This window comes from Phalacrocorax carbo, chromosome 1 (assembly GCF_963921805.1).
Source record: "Phalacrocorax carbo chromosome 1, bPhaCar2.1, whole genome shotgun sequence".
Taxonomy (NCBI): Eukaryota; Metazoa; Chordata; class Aves; order Suliformes; family Phalacrocoracidae; genus Phalacrocorax; species Phalacrocorax carbo.
Genome location: NC_087513.1, coordinates 13,680,629 through 13,708,494, shown reverse-complemented (window position 1 = coordinate 13,708,494; position 27,866 = coordinate 13,680,629). Strand labels below are relative to the sequence as shown.

At 39.3% G+C, this 27,866-nt stretch overlaps 1 protein-coding gene across 6 annotated transcripts in view; it reads right to left on the bottom strand.

Annotated features, from left to right (window-relative positions):
* Positions 1–462: 462 nt before the first annotated feature.
* Positions 463–27,866, bottom strand: part of MAGI2 (membrane associated guanylate kinase, WW and PDZ domain containing 2) — a 764,477-nt gene continuing 737,073 nt past the window's right edge. For all 6 annotated transcript variants that reach the window (XM_064444109.1, XM_064444078.1, XM_064444093.1 and 3 more), the window contains 2 exons: positions 23,638–23,776; positions 463–3,460 (listed from right to left, as the gene is read on the bottom strand). In XM_064444109.1, coding sequence (XP_064300179.1) covers positions 2,661–3,460; positions 23,638–23,776 — 939 coding nt within the window. In that variant the 3' untranslated portion in view covers positions 463–2,660. The remainder of the gene's footprint in view (positions 3,461–23,637; positions 23,777–27,866) is intronic.

Below are 27,866 nucleotides of genomic sequence, written 5' to 3'. Positions count from 1 at the left end.
CGATGTTTTCTGAGACATTATTTCTGTAAAGTAAACTGGAAATCAAATTATGCCCCCTTCAGTCAGCTTGTAAACAAACCTTCCTAGGGCTACCAGATGCCTTTTGTATGTATGGTGTACGCTCAGAAGTTATCTCTCACTGCTGGGAGTGTGGCCACCTGATCCTGTGTCTCCTGGGACTGGAAAGAGACTAAAAGTTCAGGCTTCTCCATCAAGAGATTTCTCTGTGTCTGTGCAGCCTCATACACCTTAACTTGCCTATAAGGAATTTGTTTGGTCACCTACATATATATTCAAAATTGTATCCCTCTTTGGAGTAAGAAGTCAAAATGGAGTGTCCCCTTTTTTATAATGCAGTTGTTCATTAATTCTACTCATATGCATGTAAATGATTGTTTGTTGGTGCAACGCTGAACCCTGTCACTCAAAATTAACACAGACTATGTGCAATTAAAAAAAAAAGATTTTTGGATATATATTTTATTTGACAGTGGTTTAGAATATCATACAGTAAACAAGATTTCTGTAAAAGTTAATTTATCCATAGTGGTGCGTTTCATAAAAATAGTTGCTCACTTACAGCCTTTCTGTGACTATTAATACATGGAATTATATTTATAGAGATAGAGCTGTACAGGGTAAATTCACAGCTAACACTACACAGAAATATTATTTGGAATGGGGTTTAGATGATGTGCTGTCTTCACAGGTTATCGATTACAGCCGCATAAAGCAATTACTGCACAAGGAGTAGCTGTGAACTGTGCAAATTAGAGTTTATGCAAGCATAATCTCAACTGTTTTTCAGATTTCATTGTTTGCTTTCTTTATACATAAAAATAAGATACTGGGACGTGCATCTACACTACAGAAGCATTGTCCAAAATCAGATTAAATAAATTAATGGCAAATTATATTGGATTCTAGTTCAGGGGGTAAAGATTTTTTTTTCATTAAATAAGAGTTTTATAAACAGCTACAAGGACTTGTGCTTTTTTAGAAATTATAAATGAATTTTTCTTTCTAAAAAAAATTGTTTGAAAGCTGCAAAATCCTTGACTTGAGGCTTTTCAAATAATTGGACAGGAAGAAACATGCCTATAAATTTCTCAGTCCAGTGCAATGTTTGAGACATACAGTAATGTGCTAATTTATTGGAACAAAGCCAATCTCAATCTAATTTTTCAGCAGAGCATGTGAGGAACTAAGATTGCTAGAGGACATTAGTTTTTAAATATGAATTTTTGACAGTACTTAGCTTTATGATTTTTTTAATTACCAATGCATTATTGCCCAGGATTTTGTTTTAATTTTGACAGACAAATAAGCATATGCACACTTACACAGACACACACACATCTTTTTGAAACAAGATAATGACTGATTGACTGAACTTGGAGTTATTTCCTGTGAAGGCAGACTGGAATGTTTACCTGGCACTTAAGGCTTGAAATTCAAAACAGAGAAGCTAGAAAGATAAAAATGAAAAGGACAAAAAAAAAAAAAAAGAAAAAAAAAAGAAAAAGGAGGTAGGGAAAAAAACGATAAAATGGAAACCATTTTATAAATGGAAATATATCGAATTTACTGAATGAAGACACCAACAACTGTATTTCAGAAACCAGTCTAATTATTGTTAACATGTGCCTTAGAGGCACCTGCTCTGCCAAACTGAGGGGATGAAAGGTGAGAGTGTCCTAACTAAATGTAGATGGGTATGAAACATAGCACTGTAGATAAGTGAAGCTCTCGTTTTCTGCAGGAGGGAAAGGCCTTTCCTTAAGGAAACTGCAGCTTTTACTCTGTAGCACTCTTCCTTTCATTGCAAGGGCCTTGCAGACATCTGGCCTGACCAATTGGTTTGTGTGCTACCTCGCAGGATTTGGGGAACCTGTAATAAATCGCTTTTGAGAATAATTTGCAAGTACAACTCCACCCTAACTCCTTTCCAATGTACAGAAACATGTTTTGTTCACAAAAATGGCAGTAGAAATGGTATCACAGAAACTAATCCACTGGATTCCCCACTCCTCCCGTAGCGCCCAGTGAACTATGCTACAGGGTATCACGTGGACTATCCCAAAGTGTTAACAGTGGAGACGTGTCATGGGTGTACAGTTCCAACGATGCTTCAAAGAAACCCTTTAACCCCTGTCTAGATATGTCGAGAACAATTTATTTACAACATTTTAGCTCCATGAAAAAATCCTCTCTCGGTTTCAGCTTGCTCCGTGCAGTTTTATTTAAGGCGATGTTCCAGTTTGTGATTGCTCTAACTTGTTCCAGTTTCTTGATATAAAGTTTGAATGAAATCCAAGTCCTTCATGCAGTGGGAAAAAAAAATGCTAAAGCTACACTGCACTATCCTTCTCTGATGTACTGTCCTTCATATTGTTTTGGTTTCTTCCATAGCTGCCAAAGTCCCTAAAATGGAACTGGGACTTTAGGGTCGATTTTAAATCTCCGTGTTGACTATATGCTTTTGAACTTATTAGATACTGTGCACATTGTCATGGAATTACACACTAATGTTTTCATTCCTCAATGCTTTGTGTATATGTGTGATAGTTAAAATAAATTAAAACAAACCAATGTGAGACAAAAACTAAGAAGAATGTTCTGCGTCAGTTTGAGACAGTTAGAGGGCAACAGTCCCTTGCTTATCTGCTCATGGCAGAAGTACCAGACTTCAGGACGCTAGGTAGCTTATCCGAGCCAGGGATTTTCCATGGCCCTGGGGAGACCGTTGCCTTTCGAACTGTGGTGTTGGTGCTGCGAGTGCTAATGGAGTGGAGATGTCCCTTCCTGGGGAACTCGCTGGGTTTCCCGTCAGGGTCCCTCTGGCTGTGGTCCATATCAATTCCAGGTGAGCTGCAGCGGTTGCTACTGTACGTCTTGGTAGCACCTGTATCAAGTTTGACATGGTCGGATGCTGCAGCTGACTTCTTCTCACTGGTATTTGTGGATTTGTGATCATCTTTTTTGCTAAGAGAGCCTCCTCTCTTGTTTTCTGGCTTCCTCAGCCTCCCAAACTGTTCATCACTGGTTCCAGCACACACGTGCTCTCTCACACCAGCCTCGATCATTATGCTGTGTCCCACCACTTTGCTTTCTGAGGTGGGCCTGCCACCATCAGTGGTCTTATTTTTGCCTTCTGAATATCCTTTCCAAGAAGCCTCTTCATGCTTTGACCTGTCTACCTTTTTAGGACTTGCTGACCTTTCTCTTTGTTCTCCTAACCTTTTCTTTTTGTGACCGTTCACCGAAAGCTCCTTTGGTTTCCTTACATCATGTTCCCTCTTGATATCCCATGTTGGCTCTGGGCTTATCTGGTGAGAAGGGTCAGAGGGTGGGGCTATGTGTGATGAAGATAATGGTGAGATTATGTCCTCAAGGGAAAGAGCTACTTCCGGCAGACCTGGGGAGGTGGCAGAGGGAGCACTCCAGGAGTTTGGTTCGTCTGTTGTAACAATAAAGAGAAGGGAGTTAAGGGCATGTTCAGCAGCACAGAGTGTGTATTGCACAGCCATATGTATTCTAAGCAACATCAACACCGAAACCATATAGCAGACTTAAACTCCTCTGTCTTAGGTGAGGTGAAACTCCCAGGGGAGTCAATGGAGAGGAAAACAAAAATAATCTCCCTCCCCGCCAAAAAAAAGTGTTCAGGAGAAGGAAGAACCACAGGGCTGGTAACTGCAAATGCTGGAAACCCCAGTCTTTTTTCACACAGATTCTGCTTTCCTCTGTCTATGTTAAATTATTCTTAAAATAATAAAGGCACGTGCCCATGAAATCAAATTGCCTCTTTCGTAGCTGTGTAATGGATTTCTTAGCTGGGCAATATCAGTGCTGTCTCTGAGGACAAATGAGAAGGACTTACTGCCATCTATTAAACATGTCCCTACAAGCATATAATAATTGACAAGAATTTGTAGCTCAGATAAGGTCATCATTGAATTTTGTCTCATATTTTTTCTAAACAGATATAATATTGCAGTGTTTATGGCCGCACAATTCTTACAGGGTACTTACAAAGCTCTGCCTTTGTATCACAGCATCAGCTGCTGAGTCGCTTGGCTGTGCATTTTGAATTTCTCCTGGTTACTTAGCCTCAACACAATATGGCTGGATTGTGCAGATTCTGTTTAATTTAGCTAAACAGACATCTCCTTTGCTGAATCATGATGATTTTCCTAATCCATTGGTGCAAAAAAGAATATTCTGAGATGTCTTTCTCTTGCATACATGATTTCTTTTGATTAACGCTCCAGCAGACAATGAATCCATCATGACTAATGACAGCACGACTCCTATTCTTACCTGTCTGCATAGAGGTTAGAGAAATCACTGAACTTGGCTAATGTCATTCCCTATTTAGCACCATTACCTGGCTCTGAATGGTATGAGCAATAATCTGTCAGCAATGAAGGACTATCTCAGGGATCCATGGAAACGAGGTGGAACTCATGGCAAGAGCCATGTATTTCATGGGGGGAGAAAATGCAACCTTTTAGCTGAAAACCAAGCATGGACTTCTAATGGGTCAGGACTAGTATCTCTCATTCGTATCAGCTGTCCGTTAAAAGATACCTTTATTTTTCTCAGTGCTACGCATGCATTCAAATTACTGTGAAGATGTACATCATCTCAAAAAAGGGAATGGGTTTCACTGCCCAGCCTGGGATCTGCAGCTTGCTTGACTGAGATGGCACTTTTAAGTTAATAGCTTGTTTGAGTGATTGCTGTCTTGCAGATAAAAATAGGAGAGACAATAGTGAGGTGGGTGACATGAAGGGAGGGAGCAGGGTGGTTAGCTGAGGAGCTATTTATTTTCCCAGATGGTGTTTGTCATATGCTTTTGCATAATGAGCATATGCGTGGAGAGGATTAGTATTTGAGAGGGGAGAAAGTACAAGTTCTGTGTAAGACAAATAAACTTTGAGCTGGGAATCTAAATGGGCTGAGGGTCTCAAAAGAATTAAAAAAAAAAATAAATCACACTTTCTTACCCTCCAGTTAGGGCTGAGTAATGTACCATCTGCTCCCTGCTTGGCACTTGAGCAAGAAAAAATAAAAGTCTCATGCATGTAGAGAGATCAGCTCTTAGGAGCTTGCCTACAAAAAGCATCTGCTTCAGCGGGCTGCTTTTTTACTCCTGCTCTTCAGCGCCGCCCCCGCAGTACAGGTCTGCAGGCTGTGCCTGGTGGGGGAAGCGCAGACCCTATGCTGGCTCTTTTTAGATCTGAGATCCAGGGGATCCTATTTTGGTTAACACTTGAATCAAGGACTATGCATGGGCTCCAGGTCACTTTGCCTGTTCTCTAAAACTATCCTGGGACTTTGCTGAGAGGCATGAAGCTGCCTTTGTGCACCAGCAAGGTACCTGAGCTAGCACAAAACAAGCCACTTTGGGACTTAGAAAATTAAGTTTGTGCTTTTTACGGCATTGTCACACTTCCCCGGGGTAGAGGTGGTGTCGAGCGTTGGCCTGCCCAGCGTATTTGACTTAGCTACGGTATTTTTTCCCAGTTGTCCACAAGATGTTTTTCACTGAGTGGCAGTGAAGAGCAGTGGGCCACTACCAGATCTCGTGCAAAGCTCTGAGAGCATCTGAAGTTACAGAAATAGCTTGTTACTTTGGGAAGCACCAGCTGCGCACCAGTAAAAACATCAAATGGCCTAGAGCGCAAGACACTTTCAGGTAACAAGATTGCCTCTGTGCAGAATGTGCCACTACGCTCAAATCAGCTGTTTCTCGTCCAGGAGGACAAGCCAGGTGGCCGCCATTTGAAACCAAGGTGGCAAACACCTCTCGCAGCTCCTCTGAGGCACAAAGGGCGATATTTTGCCTGTTATTTGAGGGACACGTGGGGGAGGAGACCTGGGGATGAGTGGCCTGCTGTTGTATTCCCTAGAGACGAGAGAACTAATTTACTAATGGACTGTCACCCTGGCCAATTTTCTTTTTTTATTTTTTTCTATTTTCTTTTTTGGAGGGGAGGAAAAAACCACCAAATGTTGCAGTGAGAAATTGTAGCGGGTTAGAAGCTACTTCAAAAAAAGTGAATCAATGTATTTGTAACATGTAGTGGTATATAAATATAGATATCTATAAACTAGGACATGGAATATTATATGCATTTCTGGATTTCTGCCTCTCCCACAGAAAACCCTAAGAAAAAGACAACTTGGCCAACTAAGCAAGAAGACTTCTAGCTGCAGCTTAAAGGGAAGTTTGGCTGTGGGAGAACCCCAGGTGGGCCACTGGCTGCAGTTTGTTTAAAATACTGTGCCTGGCCTTCTTGCTGGGGAGGCACCTCTAGGCTGTATTTCCAGTGGCTGGGGGGAAAAGCTGCCATGAAATAAAACTATCATTCATATTCTGTGGCAATATAGTACTTGCAGGTAAGAACTTGAGAAAAAGACTTTCTATAAGGTTTAAGTACTATCAATCTGAGACAGCCAAAACCCAATCTAACCTGCTTTTTCTTTTAAACGAAATGGAATTATGTAGAAAGTCATCCTCAGACTTGGTAGAAATTAATGTCAACAAGCCATTGTTGCAATATGTCACTGGCTAGTGAGGACACCACTGATGTGCGGGTATTATAACCAACTTCCCTCTAACGTTTGAACATTATGGGAAAATTTCAAAACTGGTAGAGTAGAGCAAAATGCAGTAATGTAATTTGTTGCTCAAAAGGAAAACCTTTTAAAGAGCTGTGTTCAAGCCATAAGGGTTCATTTGGACTTGTTCAACCAGCACTAAAATGATTACTTTTCTATAACAAATATAAACAGGAGAAAAACGCACAATTTTATTCTGTAGAGCAACTAAAGTAATGATTTGTCTTAATGCTTATTCTGAGGTTATAGCTGCATTTTGGAGAGAGTTATTAATATTTATGAATAAATATTTTTTCTGTAGTTCTTAAGCTTTATATAAAACCTATGTGTTAAGTGTGAACATAATCTACTTTTACTGTCTGTTATTACAAAATATCTCAAAACATTTTGCAAACATACTAAATCAGAGACAGAGCAACAATTTTACTTTTTTCTCCTTTCACCTCTGGGAGGAACTGAAGACAGTATTTGTTTAATAGAGCATGAACTACTAACACCCAAACAACTTAAAAGCAGAAGCAAAAGGCATCTCTTTTGGTTGAAACTGCTGGAGAGATTTAGGGATGATGTAGTTTTAAATTTATTTCTGACTTTGTCACTATAGATACCAACCTTACTGTGGAAGAAATTGTTTTTTGAAGGTACACATCCCACTGAAGGCTAATGGATGCCAGAAAATCTCCCTTGACCTACTAATTTAGACCAAATAAATGAGCAGGGAGAGGCACTATAATCTGTTACTGTGATGGCATTTGATTTGGTATAATTTAGTAGGTGTTTCCTGGGTGGCTTTAGCTTCCACAAGCCTCTGTCATGCAGGCTGGCGGCACTTCTCCATGGGATGTGTAAGAATGACTCACCTATGACCTGTTTCGCATAACTCCCAGGCAAGGAGTAAATTGCTAACTGAGTAAGAGACACCACAGACACAAGACTTGAGTGTGTAGGAGGACAAGTAGGAGACGAACACAGCCATTTTGGAGGAAGAGTGACAAGGAGAAAACATCAGGAGCACAAGTTTTCTGTCTAGAGGCTTTTTGGTTTGAGGTAGAACAGCCATTACATGAATTGTTTGCTTTGTTACATTAGCTTACACACATTCAATGCAGTGGAAATGAGGGTACTACTCCCATGTATCTCTTGCTCCTTTCTTAACTAAAGCCTAGTCTTCTACCTGGATCTAGTGCTTGCTGATGGCTTACATCTGAATCACTAGCAAAACAATCCTGGCTTAACTGCTAATGGAGGAGAGAGGTGTGCCTGTCTTACTTTCTGAGCATTGCCTAGGTACTAAGTCAGAGGAAAGAGCTCAGACTACTGATGAGTTTATTTACTTTCCTGCAATACCTGTGGTTTTTTACAGGTTGCTCTTTTAAGGTTCTGTTAGGTCTAGTCTTGCTATGCTTATCTCCTCTGCGAAGATGTCAGGTCAAGAGAGATTAGACATCGGATTTGTTTCTAGGTTCTCCTTTCACATCAAAATATTTTAAATAATTGCTTTGTAGTTTATCAAGAATGTGGGATTTTACATCAGATAAAATTAACCATAAAGTACAAATATTAATTTATTTAATATTTAATAGTAAAAATGACATAACATATTACTTAAGTGCAATAAAATGTCAATGCTTTTTTTATTTTCAAATTATGTGAATAATGAAAAATATATTAATGCTTTCAGTAGTCTGAATGAAACATTTCCTGAAATGTCTAAGCAGCTGTTTTCATATCTTCCTAGAATTATTCTCCTAGGGAATCAAAGAGTTTTTGATTAAACAAAAAATATGGTGCTTTATTTTTTCCCCCACTTTTTTTCTGAAATTATGTATTGCCGGAAGATGGCAAACAGTTCTTACAGATGCTGCTAATAATGAAAAATGGGACAAATTGTCCCCTGGTGAGTGGCCACGAATGTTGGCAGTATTACACCAGGAATGCATTTGGCTCTTTCTCATTATAGCTTGACATGTCTGTGATGTTCCTGATTGTATTGGTCTCCTGCAGCTTGCCTTTAATGCTCTCTAAAGAGGGATATTTCAGAATATTTAAAGAATCTTTAATCTTTCATCCTGGAGCTTCCACAACCCAGACATACAGCACCCTTTGTCTCCTGAGATAAATGATTTGCTGAGGTTTTGATGGCTAGAAAAGCCCTTGGTGCCTTCTGTCCAGCTGTCAGTCTCATGCAAACATGACATGATACATGACCCTTTCCTCCAGCCTCTTCTGGATAGTGAGTGGTAATGGGCTCTGCCCCCACATTACAGGCTCCCCATACTTCTGGCTATAAACTTAGACTTCTTGTTAATTTTTTCAGTAGTGCTATGCAAATGTTTTCTCACAAATTACACTTTGCTTGGCTCCCCTTCTAGTGCTTTTATCCGTGTTCAAAACCCTCAACACCAGTCGCTCTGGAAATAAACATCAATGGATTTAGGCGCCTTTTGCTGTGATATGGTCCTTTGTTTGGTCGGTTACCATGGGCACATCCAGGTGGGATAGCATCGTTAGCATTGCCCTTACACTTTTTTTTCTAAACTATGATGTCAGTGTGCTATGGGTGCAAAATGTTGACTCTATGTACAAAAATGACATACATGCCATATAAATTTACAAAAATAAATCCAGGTCGTACTCAGTAATTTTGAAGTACTTCTTTCCTACACATGCAGTTAAGTGATCTGTTTGGTGTTGTGAAGTCTGTTTCTGATGCAATGAAAACCTCGTTAATGTCTTGCTATCTTAACGTAACCACATTCATTATACTCAGTAATGTTGTACTCACTGTACTCATACTCAGTAATGTCATGGTGACTCTGAATGTTTATAGTAGCTTGTAAATGTAACTTTGCTTAAGAGTGGAATATTTCTGCTTTCTAGTAATTTGTTTTTTTGGCTTTGCACATCTGTTTTTGCAAAGATTGAGGATGGTTGGTCACAGTAACCAGAGTGAGTTAACAAAGTCATGAAAGATTACAGGAAAACAAACATGCACCTGAGTTCCTTCATCTTTTACTTCTGAATTTTGTGCTCAGTGTTTTCAGAAAAGAATGATTCATTAAGAAAGACTGATGTTCGGAGTATGAAACAATGTCAGTCTAGTTTCTCTGCCACCAAAGGTATTGTGCATTTCTTTTTTTGTCACTGGTATAATATTGGAAGAGGGGGGCGCTACTACTACTGGGAGCTATCGGTGGCATGGCTTCTGCAGACATCCACAAGAAATGAAGGGATGTGACTGTAAATGTAAGGTAGATGAGGAATAGTTCTATCATCTCCTCTATAAACTTCAAAGGTTTAATTTTTACATGCAGAAAATCCAGAAAATTCAGTCATTGACCTATTCCAACACCAGGAAGCACAGCTTTACTCCTGCTTTATTCAATTCCTGGTGTCGTTTATACTCTGATGCCCTACTTCTTTTCATGTTACTAATCATTACTGATGAGCCACGGTTTAGTTCCTTTGGGTTTATTATATTCATCTTGCATGGTATACTTTACCTAGATATTAAATGGAAGATGCCCCAAATATTTTTACAGCACAGAAGGTTTCATAGAGTCCTTGCAAGGGCCATCTGATGAGTCTTCAAATGATCTCAACTCAGGCAAAATTAACTTTCAACACCATTTCTGTACTCTGCATGGATGCTTGTTTGAAAAAGTGCTTTAACGTTCAGAGATCTAATTTGAGAATTATTGAAACACAGTTCAGAAAGAGCAGATTATTAGTTACACTTGGAAGACCAAATCTGCAGAAGCTCAGGAAATTATATTGCTTGTTTTTGGAGCTAGGGGAACTAAGGGAAGGAAGAGAAAGGGAAAATTTAAACTTGGTGCAGAGAGGGCAAAACTGCATATTGTGAGGAAAAAATTTAAAAGCCCATTAGAAAAATGCTGAATGTTTTCTTGAAACAAGAAAATCACACAAGATTTGTGTTGGCTTTAATCTGTAGAAAGTGCTATATATGAAAGCACTTTTAAATTTTTTATATAATGCATTCTTTAAGGAGGGCTACTAAGGGACCATGGGAAGTGATTGATCTGACTCGGAGAGTTCTTGTTCTTGTTCTGCAATGTTTTTCATCCTACACCATGCTCAGTAAACCCCTTTTCCTGAGTTAGTTCTTTAATTATGGCACTACTTCACCAGTATTTTACTGTCCTACTCACTTGAGATAGACTTGTCCTACTCACTCAGAGAAAGAGGTGTCTCAGAAGACCTCTGGAAATAGATATCTGCTCTTCTACTGAACATGTACACAACCAATGTTTGGGAGCTCCTTCTGGGAAGCCCTTTTGGAGGCTGTGGATCAAAGCTGAGTGACTGCACAAGGAGATCTATACCAATCACCCCACATCAGGCCCTTTTTAGCAAGCATGGGTCACTACAGATAAGTGGCCTGGGACCTTTCAGAGTAATACAGGAGATAACTAATGAATTCAGAAACACTCAGGGTTTCTGCCCTGGAGAGCAGGTGGCGTGGATTGTCTCCAGGACTTGGATGATCTTGGGATGCAGCATGTAACTTTAGCCCTCTCCTGGTTACCATGCCATTGTTCACCCCTTAAATATAAATCACGTCCATAAGCAATTCAGTGTGATTTTGTAATAATGCCTAAGTACTGCATCATTTGACTCTCTCCTACATCAGTCACACCTTACAACAGGACCAAGATCATTTTAACACTGCTCTTATATCGCAGGAATAGAACAAGGTAATTTTTCTGCACAGGAAAAGAATACCTAATGTACAGAATGGGAGAGGGACAAATAATCAAGAGCCACACTTACAAACAGGTTATATTTCAGACCTGAAACAGGTAAATTAATTTAGTAAATCAATTTACTAATTTACAGTAATAGTCTTCTGGCTGTGAATCTTAAGGCCAGATGATTATGAATACACAGTTTATCACTCATTCCAGGATCCGTTGTAGCCTGTTCAATAGATACAGATGTAGCAAATGGTCTTATCCATTACATATTTAAACGAATGATCAAGCTGCTGCCTATACAGTGCAAGTTGCAGCCTGTATGGTACTTTTATCCTCCACAGCAAGCTCCTTACTGCTGCGTCAGTGTTAAGTCTATGGACAGCCTGAGTGCTAATCCTGAGTGATGTTGCTCTAACTGCACATTATCATTCACTAGGTCCTTCAGGCGGTTTGGTACCCTTTTTGAAGTGCTGAGCATCTCACATATCTATCAGATCAGAGCTACTCAGACGAAAGAACCTCATCCCTTCAGTAAAGAAGTTTTTAGTTTTCCTGTGTAGTCAGGCAACAGAGTAGAAGCTGCAGAAAACTCAGCAGTTCTCCTCCAGAGCCATGCTGGAGCTGGAAAATCTACATTGCAAGTTACATCATAATTAAAAAAGATAATGACTTTAAAAGTAGTTTTTATTAATAGAATTAAGCCACATTAAGTCATAAAGGGTGTTAATAAAACATTGATAGAATGTGTGGTATTAATGAAAAAGATTCTGCAGAGACTGAATAATTTAAGAATTGGATATTATACAATTAAACTTAAATATTAAAATTATTAATTATCACAGCTAAAATGAGCATTAACAGTAGGCATCACATCCTGTCTGGTCAATAAACAGCTGTCATTATTAAAAGTATGTACGTAATACATAAAATTTATTTTATAAGTGAGGAATTGAGAGCATTTTGACTGTATGTGGAAAGCCCCTAGAAAGTTGTTTCTGGCAGGCGTTGAGTGTTGGCGGTTCTCACTAAGACCTCAGCAGGATCTTAAGCAAAACACATAACTTGGTTTGAATGCATCCTTATTTACAAAGCTCATGAATAAGTATTCCTGTTCTGCTTAGGGTAGAAGCTGCAGAATTAGTTTAGTCTCTCTTTAGCAAATTCTTTTCAGGCTTGAGGCAGCTGGGCACTGAAGGTGCAGAGCTGACCTGGGACCACGCTTGCTGTCAGGGCTGTGGTTGTGATATCTGATATCTTTTGGATGCTGGGACAATTTTCTCTGAAAACTGTATAATGAGATGGAAGTGCATGAATAAATGAATGTCACGTTGTAATATTTAGCTCCTAATGAGTAAACATAAACTAGATGTTAGAAAACCCAGGTGTTTAAAATTCTGGGTTGCATATGTGTTGCTATATCTCAACAAAATATAACAGACTCTATGGTTATGTTCGTTAAGCATTGGTTGGAGAGTGACAGTTACCTCATGTTGTCAAAATCAGAAAAAAAAGCATTTAATTTTCTGAGGGTTTTTTCCCAAGCTAGAAGTAACACGCTATAAGAAATCTGACAGAGGCCATGAGCTCTGCTAACACCTCCCTGTGGTTGGGCCACAAAGCCTCCGCCAGGAATTGCACCATGGGACTGCGGAGCAAGAAGGGCAGAGGCAGGACCAGCTGTAAGTCCCTGTACGGGCAAAGCTTCCCTTGTAATGGTTAGAATAACATTTTTTTAATATCACTCTCTGTGTGACCATTTAGACTCATTAAATTTCAGATGCCAATGACTAGAGTCATAAAAGGCCCTGTTAGTTTAATTTAGTCCTGGGTATCATAGCACCAGGCCGCTGGCAAGGCTTTTCCGATACAGCTTGATCGCCTCTTAGACTTTTATATAACTTTTCACACTTTCGTGGCTGTGCTTTTGGCCCTGAAAGAGCTGATGTCTGTTTATGGATTCTTCAAAGCAAGGCAAAAATCCAGACTTTCTACAACTGGATAACCACAGATCAATTAAAAAAATCCATGTAAATCAGATCAAAGCCATTGTATCTGAAGTTCAGCTGATATTCTTAGACATGGAGTCTTTGTTGGGAGGTACAAAGAGAAGATGTTCTTGTTCCTGTCAAGTCAGACACACAGTAGTTTCCAGGTGCTTCTAAAGAGTATGAAGCTTGATCCCTCCAAATCACTATTCACTTAAAAATGTAGGTGAGTGGCTCTGCTCTCCTTTGGGGAAATGCATACCTTTACAGAAAACTGACTGCGCTGAAGAGGTGTGGAACCAGTTTTAGACGCCCTGAAGCCTGGCCATTGAAGCCATTATTGCACAGCCTTCATGATGAGAATTATTGGGCCAGGCCACAGAAATAACGGTTTGTGCCTTCGTACTATCCCCTTTGATATGGAGCTTCATATAGGAAGGATACCATCATAGGTGTCTAGGGAAGCTAACTCTGATTAAAAACAAGTTGGAGCAACGCAGTCTTGCCATTAACTGGGGACCCTTCGCAAATTTGAAAATGAGAGGGACTGTGAAATGAGCTGCAGGAGATGGATTTTAGGGGATGTTACGCTGTAACAGCAGAAGACTGGGCTTAATCCTACAGCAAATTTCAAGGAGAATCCTACTAAATTCTCGATTTTCCAATTTTGCTGGATTACATGAAGAAAGGAAAAACTGATGCTGGGGAGACAGAGGCGTGGCTGTGTTCTTTCAGGCCCTGTATTGTGGGTGCTTATCTTCTAGTATCCTCAGCTGGGTGGGAATACAGGAAGACACCAAAAAAAGTTAGTAAAAGATTTGCAGGTGGGACTTTTCCCTTCTTTGGCTCATAAATCTGCTTGCCAATTTATGTGAACCAAACCAGGAGTAATGTTTGTTCATCTGTTTTATTCACTGCAGTTTAGCTGTAATTATCTACACTTTACACCATATTAGTAAATCTACTCCAGAATACTGTATTGTAATATTTAAGCCTTGGTAATAAAAGAACTTGCTCAACAGCCTTATTATTAAATCTTTGCTCAGATGTGGGGGACACTGCCAATTTTGGTGTGGATTATAATGTGTGTGGATTAGTGAGGTTCTGCTTTAATAAGGATACTGAGTAGTCGACTAGGAATTTTAATCTTTAAAGTGCTTTTCAAGCATTAAATAATTAATCCCCATAACACTCCCATGAGAGGTAAGGAAATATTTCTATCCCTGTTACACTGATGGAGGAAGCATGGGTTAGAGAATTCAGCTGGACTGGCCAAAGCCACTGCGAGTGTAATTGTCAAAGCTATGTTTAGGACTATGGAAAGGACTCAGTATTTTTGCATTTAAAAAGCAAGGAAAAGGTATTGCTTCCCTGAAAGCTCAAAAACATTGCCACAAAACTGAAGAAGTCTTTCCAAGTGTCCCTCTTTCTTTCAAAACCATGTTTTCTATTTCTATATCAAGGGATACCTATGTAAACGGTTGACATATCTCTTAAAATAGAAATTTGCTCTAAGACAGAAATAGCTATACACGCCCACATATACATATACATACACTGTTATTTAACAGAAGGATGCTCTACTTTCCTGCCAGCTGCTACATATTTATTAAATGCTAAAGATGTGTTTGTAAAGCAAATTTTAATATTCAGTTTTGTCCTTGAATAGTTTTTACCTATAGCGATAGAACAGCTAGAACCTTTGGGAGCCCATATTCAGATTGGCTGGTGGTTTTAGACCAATTTTATTAACCAGTATATTGATTCATTTAGTTACTCCTTTTTATTTTTTTTTTTTACACACCACAGGTTCCTGAAATTAAGTTGGTATTGCTAGAAATAAGAAGGTAGTATTGGAAATGCAGCAGGAATATGAATGAATGCTTGCTGTTCCACCAAGGTGGTCACAGAAGGAAAGGGCGCTTTTCTGAAATGACTATTGATTTTTGCACTCTCATCAGACAAATGATATATGGGTTAGTTCAAGTTTCGAATAACACCCAACCTCAGCTCTAGAGATATATAAAATGAGCATTAAAAATTGGATGAATTGGATTATCTGATCACTACTCTGAACAGGTAGGAGTATCTGGCTTAAATGTACAGGCCAAGATGCTTTAGCCATTTATTAGACAAGCATAAAATCTTCAGACATACTAAGAGTTAAAGAACTAGAAGAATGCAGTTTGCAGCTGGCTGGAGATCTCTGAAGCATCTAGTTCTATTCAAACAATAAAAACACAGTATAAGCTCCCAGTTTTTCATGTATTTTTGCAAATATAAATGCAGTAGGTCACTAGTAAGGACTACCAAACCCATGGTGTAAGAAAGCACGGGCATGTATCACTTGATCTGGATGTACTTTCTAAACCACCATCTAGCACCTGCATCTCTCCTGTGCTGTATCTAACATCAAGTAACCCTGCTGATCATCTTCCATAAGTGAGTATTTATACAAAATGGAACAATACCTGTGGGAGACACATGGACTCATAACAGACTGCACTATGATGTTATGGTAGGGACCTCTCCTAAGACACACTAGAATGGTCAATATATCTGTTCTGCATTAGGAAATTTGACTTAGACCTTTGGTCAGTGCTCTAATAAATGGTAACACATCCACAGTTTGGTTGGAAAAAGCCCCATTGCAAAACTGCCTCTTTAGGAAAAACCTCCTCCTCAAAACTCTTTCATTAAAAACACCTGAAATTGAAACACTGTATAACACACATATTTTTGTTTGACCTGATATTAGTCTTTTTACCAATCAAATATTTTGCTTTTGGTGTCCAAACTAAATTGCTTTTGATTTCCTGGATATATTTTACTGGGAAAAAAATTCTGTCCTAACACTTTCTGCCAAATAAATAATCAGAACCATTTGTGGCTAAGTGACTGTGCAAAACTAACTTTAACTGTATTTCTAGAGGATTTATGTTTCTTCTAATCTCAGGAGAAAGACTTATTTCCTGTGTCTGTTATGCTATAGGAAGAAAAATAAAGATAATGCATAGAAAGTTACGGTTATAAATATCTAACTTTTGTGGTGGAACGGCAGTTCACTGAACTTCCTACACTTGAAAGCTGAGGCTTGTAAAATGGCCCTAAAGCCAGCCTGGATTTTTTAACCTCATCATCTCTCTAAACTATTTTCCCTGAAGTGCCAGGGAGAACAAAGCACAAGTAAGGTGAGAATGACTGCAAGGAATGGTGCAATTCAGATTTCTGCATGGTGCAGAAACTTCTTTGTTGCTAGGAGGTCTCCAGTGGTGACACATACACTTGAACAACACAGGTACAATTTTCAAATGGTTTCTAGATGTGTCCAGCTCTGCACAAGCAAAGTATAGGGACATGTCTGTGTTCAAAAAATTCTTACGTATTGGAAAGAAATGATAAGTGGAAACACATGCAAACAATCAATTAGATTACCCAGATTTGCCTGCACAAGACTTACACCATAAGCACAGCTTAGTGCCTGGGTGCTGGGAGCATGAATCCTGTGGGCATCACACTGGAGGAGCTGCTCAAAGCTCAAAGGCTAGGAGGATACCTTTAGGTATAACTCCCTTTCTATTTCCAGTCTCTCTACTTCAAGACTGTAAGACTGGCTGTATAATTTTAGCAAATATACTACATTGCGCAAAGTCTACAGCAGATAGACTGAATGCATCTGACCACTTCTGCGCGTTCTGTGATGACAGCAATCAATAAAAAATAGGAAAAATAAGTTCTTCTTTTCCTTTGCTCTCCAGGTATTATTTCTGGGCAATGACTCTGTATTACAAATTTGATATAGCTGAACAACCTGCACAGTTGGATCTGATTTATGAAGAAAATAGCTTGAAATCAAGTGCAAAATGCTATGTGTAAATTCTGCTAGCCACTGGGTTTAAAAAACGAGTATTGCCTTACAGCATGTTACAAAAATTCTTCAGTTTTATGTTAGTTATTTCTTTAAGAGGCTGCATACAAATACTGTTTGAGATCATAATCTAACTTCCACCTTCACATTAGTAATATTCTTGAAAGCCAAGTACCACCAGGAAGGGGAAAATTATGGCTTTGGTTCCAAAAGTTTAAGATTTTCTACCTCAAAAGTCATATTCAGGGGATAAATTTCTGTCATGAGAAAAAGCAGATATATGGCTGTGTTTCTTGCACTAGCAGCAGTGTAACATGAAGAATCAGTTATCTAGGATATTAAAAGACATTTGTAAAATGCATAGCTGTCTTGGTATCTAAGATAATCAGTTATGAAAGAAAAGTTGAATCCTGTAGAAATTACTAAGCGAGCTAGCATGTGAGAAAAAGTCGGAAAAGAATCTATTAACAGTTGTGAGAAACAAAAGAGTATTAGAGAAAGATAATATACATGCAGAGTTTACAAACCGTGTCTTTAGGGTGGCCCAATAAGTAGAAATATGGGGACCCATGCTTGTCACTTTTCATGCACATGGAGAGACTGGAAGGTACCATTCCTAAAGGAAGGGGAGGAACAGCCTAGGACCAATCATTAGAATTAACAGAACCAGTGACATACAGATATTGTATTATTGTTAGAGCAGAGAATTCTTAGTAAGTTTAGAATAACTGAGTAAAAAGCTTATATGTAACAGGAAAGAAGCATTTCTGTAAAGCCAAGACAAATAGGCATGCTGTAAATCTAAATATTAGTGGATGATTGAAACTACTGTGCATATATATTCAGGGTATAGATTCACCTGGACTATGGAAATAGAGTACATCTTGAGGTGCTTTTTGAAGGAGTCATAACAAATAAAGAGCAAAGGCTTTAATGCGTTTCAGAACTGTGCCAATTTATTTGTATGAAAAATCCTTGTATTGGTATCAACTCTTGACATTTTTTGGTTTTGTTGCTGGGGTAGTGCTGACACATAAGCTGGGAATTTCTTCGAGACTCTTCCAAAATTACTTACTGCTAAATACCATCTACCTTTATCTGCTAACTGGCATGTTTTTGTGTATACTGAAACTTTACATTTTACATACAGAACTCTTCCCTTAAGTAGCCAAAAATGAATCTAAACTCTGGTTCAGTGCAATCACCTGACTGTCACGAAGCCATGGGATGAGTTTTGTATGAAATTCAGCACCATGTGAAACAACAGAATTTCCAAAAATGTGCAGTGCAACCCCAGGACACGTCTTTTCACAAAGTCAAACAATGGGGAAGAGAAATAACCACTGTTGTGTACATCCATCACGTGTCAACCAGCCCTGAGGCACAGACTCTTTGTTCACGAAACCTCATTGATTCTGGTTCTTGTGGCTCTGTGTGTGTAAGTGCCTGCCACCCCCTGACCCAGCACGCTTAGGGCCAGATCCATATTTCCAAGACAGGGCAATGGAAATATTTTCCAAAATCTCAGTGCGAACGGGCTGGAGTCTCTGAAACATAACTCTTTCTGCAGGACCTCTTAAACAACGTAAAACTAAGTGAAAAACTACCAAGCTTGATAGAAAGTATGATGTTGAAGTCCTGGTGTGAAAGTGGGAAGGAAAATGGATTAGCTTTCTTCAAAATGTTCCTCATGGGTGAAATTCAGTGTTTCTGCTCCCTCCGCAGTGCCAGGCAGAAAGCACCTGGGGAAGGAGGTTTTGCCTTGCTGGAGGGATGGAGTCCACCTACAAGTGTTAATCATGCCTCGGCGTCCTCCACCTTTATGCCCCGTTTACAACTTGATTATAAGACTCATTGCGTTCAGGTACTTCTAGGAACTTATCTTCTAATGTAGCTTTGAGTAATGAAAGCTCCAGTTGGGAAATGCTACGAGCAGTAAGCCAGAAGAAGCAAGCTGCCAGGACTGCTGGGACTGAGAATGAAACGTCCCAGGCTTTCCTAGGGACCTTCTTCCATATTTAGAGAAAACAGTGGTTGTTCTGAGAGAAGACTGTAGCTTTCTGGGGCTGATCCATCATTAGAATTAACTTGCTTCTCGCAGAGCTATATGGAGAGGCTGCGATTTGTTAGTTTTACTTAATCTTTAATGTTACTATTTTGGGATTTGGTGAACAGTTTTTCCACATTTTCCCTTTAGGGATGCCTCTTCTTTCCAATGCTTGGCTGCACAATGTAGATGTCTTTCTGATGGTGCTTACACAACCATGGCTATGGCCTGAAAAATATGAGCATCTGTAATTAGTCCCCCCACAGAGCTGACAGATTTTTAGAAGTGCTGCGCACTCAGTTGCTCCCGCTGAAGTCAATAACCTCTTAGGTAGATGCATACACAGGGAATTAGGCAGCCATTACAAGAAAAATCTGAGTCTGACATTTTATTTAAATTGTATTTAATGCAAGGCTGAAAAGTGCTCAGTGCTACAGTGATGACTGTGAGTTATTGTGTCCTGTAGCGTGTATGAAACCTCACACTCCCGCCATCCGGACTCCCCAGGCATTAAGTATGTTTTGGGATCAGGGTTCCCGGCAGTACTTGTAGTCTTTCTTGCACAGTTTCTCACTATGACTTGGTTCTTTGGAGAACATGGCTGGCAGACTATTTCTTATGAAGCATGATGCTGACATTCTTTGGGTTCGGATGAGCTGTGATAATTCACCTTCAGTGGAAGCACAGTTCCTCTGGCTATCCTTATCCTCAGCAAACATGTTCTGAGATGCTGGGTGATAAAACATCTGTTTTCTAAGCTTCTTTTGTTGCACCCTGCTGTGAAATCAGCTACCATTTTGGAACATTAATCATATCCATGCTCCTTCCCATATATTTTGATGGTACCATGCATGCTACAAGGGAGTTTCTCCCTCTGAAGAGCTCTGGGATCTTTGGCATTTATTTTCAAGCAAAATCAGCAGCTGGCGTTGCGGTAAATGATGCATTTGCAACACACTTTATTTCTTCCCCTAGGTTTGAATAGTGCTTCAGCTCAGCCAGAATTTTCTGGGATGTACTTGTAGGGACAGATTTCCAGTCAGCATAAACTGACATAACTGATTCAGGAGCTTTACATCCTCCCAGGAGCTTCTTTGTTTCTTCACTGAGTGCTATCTTCCTTTCAACGTGCATTTTTTTCTTTCACAGATCACTTTCTTACCATTGATGATTTTTTCCTTAAAACTGCTTTTACTCATGTCAATCACATCATCATTCAAACACTGATATTTCTTGCACTTAAATATATACCGCCATATTTTGTACTAACAGAAACATGGCTCTGGAATTTAAAAAGCACTGATTATATTGCACAAGGAAAATGAAAAAGTTGAAGACTGAGAGAGAATAATGTGCTGGTTTTTGGCTGGTTGTTTAGGTTGTTCTAGGTAAGCTTTCTTCTTTTTAATGCTGTGAGTCTGAATGCCACTGTTGTTGGAAAGATCTTTAAACGCAGCGTTACTTCAACTGACTTGGGAAGTCCCTGACCATTTTGCTTGCCAGAGACTGAGAGAGAATAACCAGGAAAAGACCCTGCTGCACTTGATCTGATTTTATTTCTCCCTGGGCTTCTGCTGTACACCACTGTTGCAATGCAGATACCAGCTCAGTCCTCCAGCCTTGCATTTTTATACTCAGCCAAGTGTTGTTTCCCACTGATGGTCTCCAGAGCTGGACCCTGATGAGAATATTTCTGACATCTACTTGCTTAAAAAAAGGGGGCTGATTATCTCAGTAAAAAAGCTCCAATTAATCTTGCTACATCTAGCTGTGCAGTTCTGGTGGGAAGAAGAAGGAACTACTAAATATTGACTAGTTTGTCTACTGTCCTCAGGACCACAAGCTTACTGTTACAATCTTCTCTGTGTTCAGTTTTCCATTATTTGGAATGGACAGTCTTTTCTGGGGGTCTCTGTCATTAATACTCTGACAGATGTTCTTTGCAGCCTGATGACTGACTTACCCTTGAGATTCTGGCTTTCTTTAGACTTGCCCTCTGGTTTTAATAATTTCTGTTTGTTAAGTTCTGTTTTTAACTTCCTGAGCAGGCTGCTCTTGATTTTTATGTGCACCTTCTGTTTGTTCTTAGAATATTTCTCATTGCTTTGGGAAATGACCTAGGGAGGATTTTAATATTTCAGTTAATTTCAACAGGCATCTTGTTTTTTCTCTTCCATTAAGCCTGCAGACTGGATACAGCCCTAACATTTCTTTGCCTGTGTAACGCACATATTAGGAACTGCAGACATGTGGATGTTATCCTTTGCTGTGATGCTTTCTGTAGGTTGTGTGTACATTACAAAGTAATCCCTGAACACTTTTACTGCTTTCAAGCACAGCTACTTGGTTCGCCTCCTGTCCGGAGCTGTAAGCTGGGGATGCAACTAGGAAAATTGTCTGATTAAACAGCACTTCTTTGTAGCAACTTTTATATTATACTAAGCTGTGTTTTTACACAACTAATGCTAAGCATTCAAAATGCCTTTCTGAATGGTGAGCATGGCTTTAAACGGTCCTGTGAAGTCGCCTTGTTTCTTTCTGTTAGCACTATAGACTGTGTCTGGATTTGTAGTGTTTTATGCATGTTTTCTACTCAAGTTTTTCTAGGGAAGGGAAGGCTTGTGCACATTGACACCTTTCAGGGGATTTGTTTTCCCAAAGCAATGCTGTTTACACTGAATTTTTTTCACATGTACTTATATTTTCTTATGATTCTAGAATAAGGTACAGATTTATGATTATATAAATCCAGAAATTTATTTTGGATCTCCCATAAACTTAGGTTTAAGGGCCATCCAGAACCAGGATCTTAAGAAAGTCAGATTTGGAATGGGTCTGAACTGTAATAGGTTCTTTGCTCATAGCAGTCTCCTCTGACCCCGCCTTAGATCAAATTGTTTTCTGAGGAACCAGAGAACTGCCAGTATATGGTTCTGCTAATTGAGAAGGATTACTACTGCTATGTCAGTCCTGGATGTTTGTTTGTTCTTTCATTAAAATTGATGCACCTTCCCCTACAAAAGAGTTTTGGAGGTGATCTTAATCTCTGTTGGAGGTCTCCCTGAAAGGACTATATTCTGGTTAAAATTGACATTAAATGTGTTACTACCCATTTATTATAATCCCTGAATGCCATTTTGGCTTTGTTCCTACTCACCAAAAGTATAAATCACTAACTTTATCACCAGATGAGTGGGATGTGGCCCTCTCCTTATTCAGAAGCTCTTGAAAACTGGAAAAAATGCAACAAGCACTATCCCAAATATTGCTTCAAGCCACAGGGTTGGCTATAGTTTAGAGAAGAAAATGGTGTGATTATCATGTATACTGACAGCCAGTGAAGTGCTGACTTTCAGTGGAGCTGAAGTCTCCAACAGAGGTAACAAAGGCTGTCCTGAACCTACATTTAAGCCTCAGTATTACTTTCATATGTTACTGCAGTTTCTGATTCTAATTGGAAATGATGGTGGCACTTCAAAAGTAACATTAGAAAAGTTTAATAGACTTTTGGACCTCTCAGCATAAGGAAGTCAAAGGAATTTTCATTTAAAAAAACCTTTTCCTGTGAGATTTCAGGCCCAGCTGTGCACATGATAGAACTTATGTAAATATATGACATTGTCGCGCCATTCTTTAAGTCAGAGTAAGCCCTGACTTAAATTTAATGAAAGAGCTTTTTTGTCTTTGAATTACCTTTGGATAATTTATTTTTACTTCTTGTCATTTCAATAGTGAAATAAGGTTTCTATATTGTCTAAATGACTCACACTTTTTGAAATACTCAAAAAAGTCCTAGAAGTCCCTCTGAATCAAACATGAGAATAATGGGTCCTGTTTCCTCACGACAATGAGCAAGGTCTACTTTTTTATTCAGAGCTGGCTTCTACTTGATCATCCATGTATATTTTCAGAGGTAATATAATGGGTGAGGTTGTCAAAGAAAGAACTACATTCTTGTCAATGCTTTGAGTTTAAACCCAAATGACTGAATTGCATGGCAACAAGATTGCTGTGATTCAAAATGTGCAGAGAAATACCAATAGAGGAAAAAACGTACAGTTTATGGGCAAATCAACAACTCCCAGCACACTCAGAGATGTCCCCTAAAGAGTTCAAAGTGCTTCCTCTAATACGCATCTGATAAGCCATTGCCTGTGACGGGAGGGCACCAGATGACTGTGATGTACACACATGTATGGTCTTGAGCCAAGGAAGCACTTGAACATATGAATAAGTCCACCTGTACTCTGGTAAGCACTTAAGCCCCTACTTAATGTGCCCTAGGACATTACAATATATAAACATCTGCAATTGCTACTTAACTCAAAAGCAATATAATTAATTTATATAAGTTCATGCACATAGGAAAATATAAAGATGAAAACCCACCATATTCTGGGACCTGGCCTGTTCCACGTTTCAACAACAGTCGCACTCTCCTGCCACCAGACTTGATTAGCTCTATTGCTCTGGCATGTGTCATGTCCCTTGTGCTTTCTCCATTGATTTCAATTATTTGATCTCCTACCTGTCAGGTAAGAAGAATATTGAGTCAGACAGAATTGCAGTAAAATGAGCGTTTCAGAAAGAGACATATTCAATGGATCACAGGTGACTTGAATGACAGACAGACACGTCAAGGTAAATTTGTTCCTGTCTGACTGAGGGATATTACTGGCAGATTAAATAACCTCCAGAGTGGATTCTGAATGTGGTGTATCAAATGCTGCTCATCTTCTGCCGAAATCAGTGTAATGCATTTGTAACTTGCTTCATGTCTTCTACACATAAGAGGTTTTTCTGAACTGCTTGATATGTTGGAATCACTGGAAACATTATCTGTGTTACACTTTAACTTGTAGTGTTGTATGGGCCTGAGAACACCTTTGCTGCATTTAACTTGCTGTCTTCATAGAGAAAAAAGAGGTTCAAAGACCAAATACAAAGATCCATAATTTGAATATCCAAATCTTGGTAGCAAAGTTTCGCACCAAATTAAGAGTTGTTATGAAGCAAGCTATTAAACAAAGAAAAGTTAGTGGCTGTGGTACAGGTCACAGATTTGCTGGAGTTCTTACAAGAGCATGCTTTGAACTCTTTATCCACAGAAGGTTTTTGCTTGGCATTATCACAGGACATGGCTGAGTTGCCTAGTTAGAGTGGCAGGCTCCAGGGCTCTGATTACAGATTCCTGCAAAGCATCGCCTTGCTGGCTTTCCAGTCAGAGTAAGCTTCATTATTATTTTTCTGCCTCTATTTCTACATTTTCGAAATGGGACACTGATGTCTGTGTCTCCCATCCACCCCGATCTCCCTCCCAGCTTTGCCTCCGCTGGGATGTTTTGATTCTGCTCTTCTCTCCTTCCTGCACCATGGTGCTGGTAGAGGTGCGAGTCCAGGTGCCAGGCAGCCTAGAGGGGTCTCAGCTGAGTGGGTTCAGCAAACTAATTTATCAGTGCCAGAGGAGCACATCTGCTTGGCAGGATCAGACTTGTCTTGGTCTGCGCCTACGGCTTCCTCGCCATGCATATCCACTACACTAAAATAGCAATGCTGCATGCATCCTAGAGAGGGCTTTAAGGAGACTACACAGATTTCAAGATGACGGGCACTTCCTTTTCCTCTTACAAGCTTGTCTTGACAAAACCAGCTCTTTGCTGGCCTTGGACATTGAAATGTTTTCTGGTTTAAATGTTTTCTTCGCTACTATTGTATTTCTGTCAACTAAAAGTGTAATCCTTCACAAGTTTCCTTCCTTCCTGACTCTAAAATATAGTATTTACCAAATAAATGTGCATAAAATGAAATGTCAACAAGACTCCAAGCATATAAGAAAACTGAAAGGGATGTCAAGAAGTTATCTAGTCCCTACTTTTGTTCAGAGACAGAAAGAATGCCACTAAAAGCACTACAGCAGTGTTTCTCAATAGGAAATCATATCTTGTCAATAGAAGTTGCAGCCTATTTTAAGAACTTTCCCAGGATCCTGTACACAATCTATGCCAGTACTTTACTTAACTAAAAAACCATTGATCCAAATAAAACCTCTCAACCTTGCTATCACACTTTATAATGCTGCAGACTGAGCAGTGGGGGGAAAAAATGAGGATTATTTTCTGCAGAAAGGCCTTAGTTCTGCAGTGCAAATTTCTTCCTTAGTGGATTTTCTCTGTTAGGAGGAATGCGTTTGGTTGTACCATGCAGTAGACATTATTTTAGACACTTCTGATGACCTCCAGGCCACAGTGACAAACAGTGCAGGTGGTCTCTGGATCCTGGAGTGATGTCCCCTGGGTTTGGCCGTGCAGAGCTGTTTGCATCATCCTGATTTTTGGAGCAGTTTGTGGGATGTAGTTGCTGCACACACTCAGAGCAAAAATTTTAACACTTCTGTAACACAGACAGAAGACGGATTTGTAGCATCCCTACAAGGATACTAGTCAGGCTAAATACAGACAGATTCAACCGGTTCAGGAAAACCTGTTTCTAAATGTCAAGAAACAATTAAACTCTGGTAGAAATCCTATAAAAGTAAACTCAGATTTTCCAAAAGCCTTAAAGGCAGCTCTTTTTTGTGTCATGTTGCCTGGATAGACCATGTTTTGCAGAAGGTATTTAAAATGATCTTGTTATCATGTTTTGAGAGAACTGCCAGATTAGATTAAATGAAGGAGGTGTTTTTAACACTCCTTGATAAATAGCCGTTAAAATGAGTACTGATGAAAGCTGTTCAGAGCACGCACAGTCCTTCAGATAAAATTCTCTGCACTCCGGAGCAGAAAGAAAGAGATTTTAATACAGTTTAATACGTAAAAAGCTTAAGTTAATATCACATTTTTCCCTGCTGTTTGCCTTTCTTCTGTTCTCATTGGTCAATATGCAGGAACTATCTTGTATTAATGTAGCCTTTTCTGAATTTCAGTGGATTAAAATATTTCTTTATCTGTAGGCAGCATGTAGCTGATTTTATAGTTCCTGCTTTTAATATGAAATCTTATGTTAAAATAACTTGGGAAAGCTTAGAAAAGGCCAGCATCTTGGTTACCTGACTGAAGGAGGGGAGAGAAACAACTTTGTGAAAATTAGGTACTCGGAAGTTTACATCAGAAGGTGTGAGACCAGAGTTAAAATGAATAGCTGCAGGAGCAGCAGGTTAATTGTGTTCCATGCATTTGTGTCTTGTGGCTGACTGATGCATTACTGAATTATACTGCCTTTGCAGCACAAGTCCAGCTCTGATTAGATAAGAAAAAGAACACAGAAGAGAAAAGTTGCCAACACTCTTACCCTGAGAAAAGTTTCAGTTAGACTTTACACTCATATCTGGGGAATTCATACAAAAGAGAAAACCTTGTCTGATGAGTGGTTCCCCATGTGTCTAATAGGGTATGAAGTCCTATTCTTATTTTTCCTAGCGTTAAAAATTTATAACCTCCCCTTCCTTCCTCTGGCTGATGTAGATTCTCTGATGTCTGATATGTGAGGAAACCACGCTGTATGCTTTCTTTCTGTCCAGGCATTCAAATGTGCTCACTCTCTCCTCTTTTCTATTGTGGAATAGATTTTTATATATTGTGGGGCTATTTCTGTCTTCTTTAAATCCAGTGACTAAGTGGAGCTCAGATATACCCACATATTGAAGATGCACCAAGGTGAGGCCAGAGGTGATGGTAAGCATAGAAACAGGTCCGAAAAGAACCCAGTGCCTATTATATGGGTTCCTCATTACTCTCTTTTCAAGATCAAATGTTTTATATCACACATGACATTTATCTATACATCTCTTCTGGATCCTTCCAAGTCTGTCCGCAGTCTCCAAACTGGAGAAATTAGTAAGCTGGGGAGTAGGCAGAACAGATCAAAATGATAACATTCTTCCCATGTAGGAGAAATACTTAATAATGTTCCCAGAACAAGACCTTTGCCTTTTTGTAACATCAGATTCGCGAGTCATGGTTAGTTGGATTCCAAGACAGTTTCCCAGCAGTACTGTCTAGACAGTTATCCTCCATTTTACACTGTGCAACTCATTTCTCTGCCCTAGACCGAGCACAGTGCACCTCAGTGACTTTTATCAGATTGACTGTTTTAGTCTAAAATTTTCATTTTGAAATCTAAGTCAGTTCCTCAAAAACCTTTTAAACCCTCTATGACTAGTGACATCTTGGCATGAGCAAATTTAATTTTATTATTTTTTCAATAGGTCTCCCACTATTAATAAAATTATCGAATCAAGCTGGTTTCATCCCAGACCCCTCAGAACCACACTTGTAATTACTGTTCAGGAGCAAACCATTCAGAGCAGTCTTTGTGAGGGATTATTTTCAGTAACCACATTACCATGATTCCACCTAAAGTATAATTCCCCATCCTGTTTCTGTGAACTTCATGCAAGGTGGTGTTGAAATGTGAAAAGATGCCTCATACATTCTCCTTCCCCTTTTTCCACAGAGAAATCAAAATAAAATTCAGAAATAAGAAATGAAAATTGGACTGATATGACAACATTTGCTTTCCACGATTTACATGGTGGATTTTTTCAACTTTTTGATAACTTGTCACAGATTATTTCTGAGAATGAAAGTTAAAGGAACTTTTCTCTATTATTTGACTTTGCA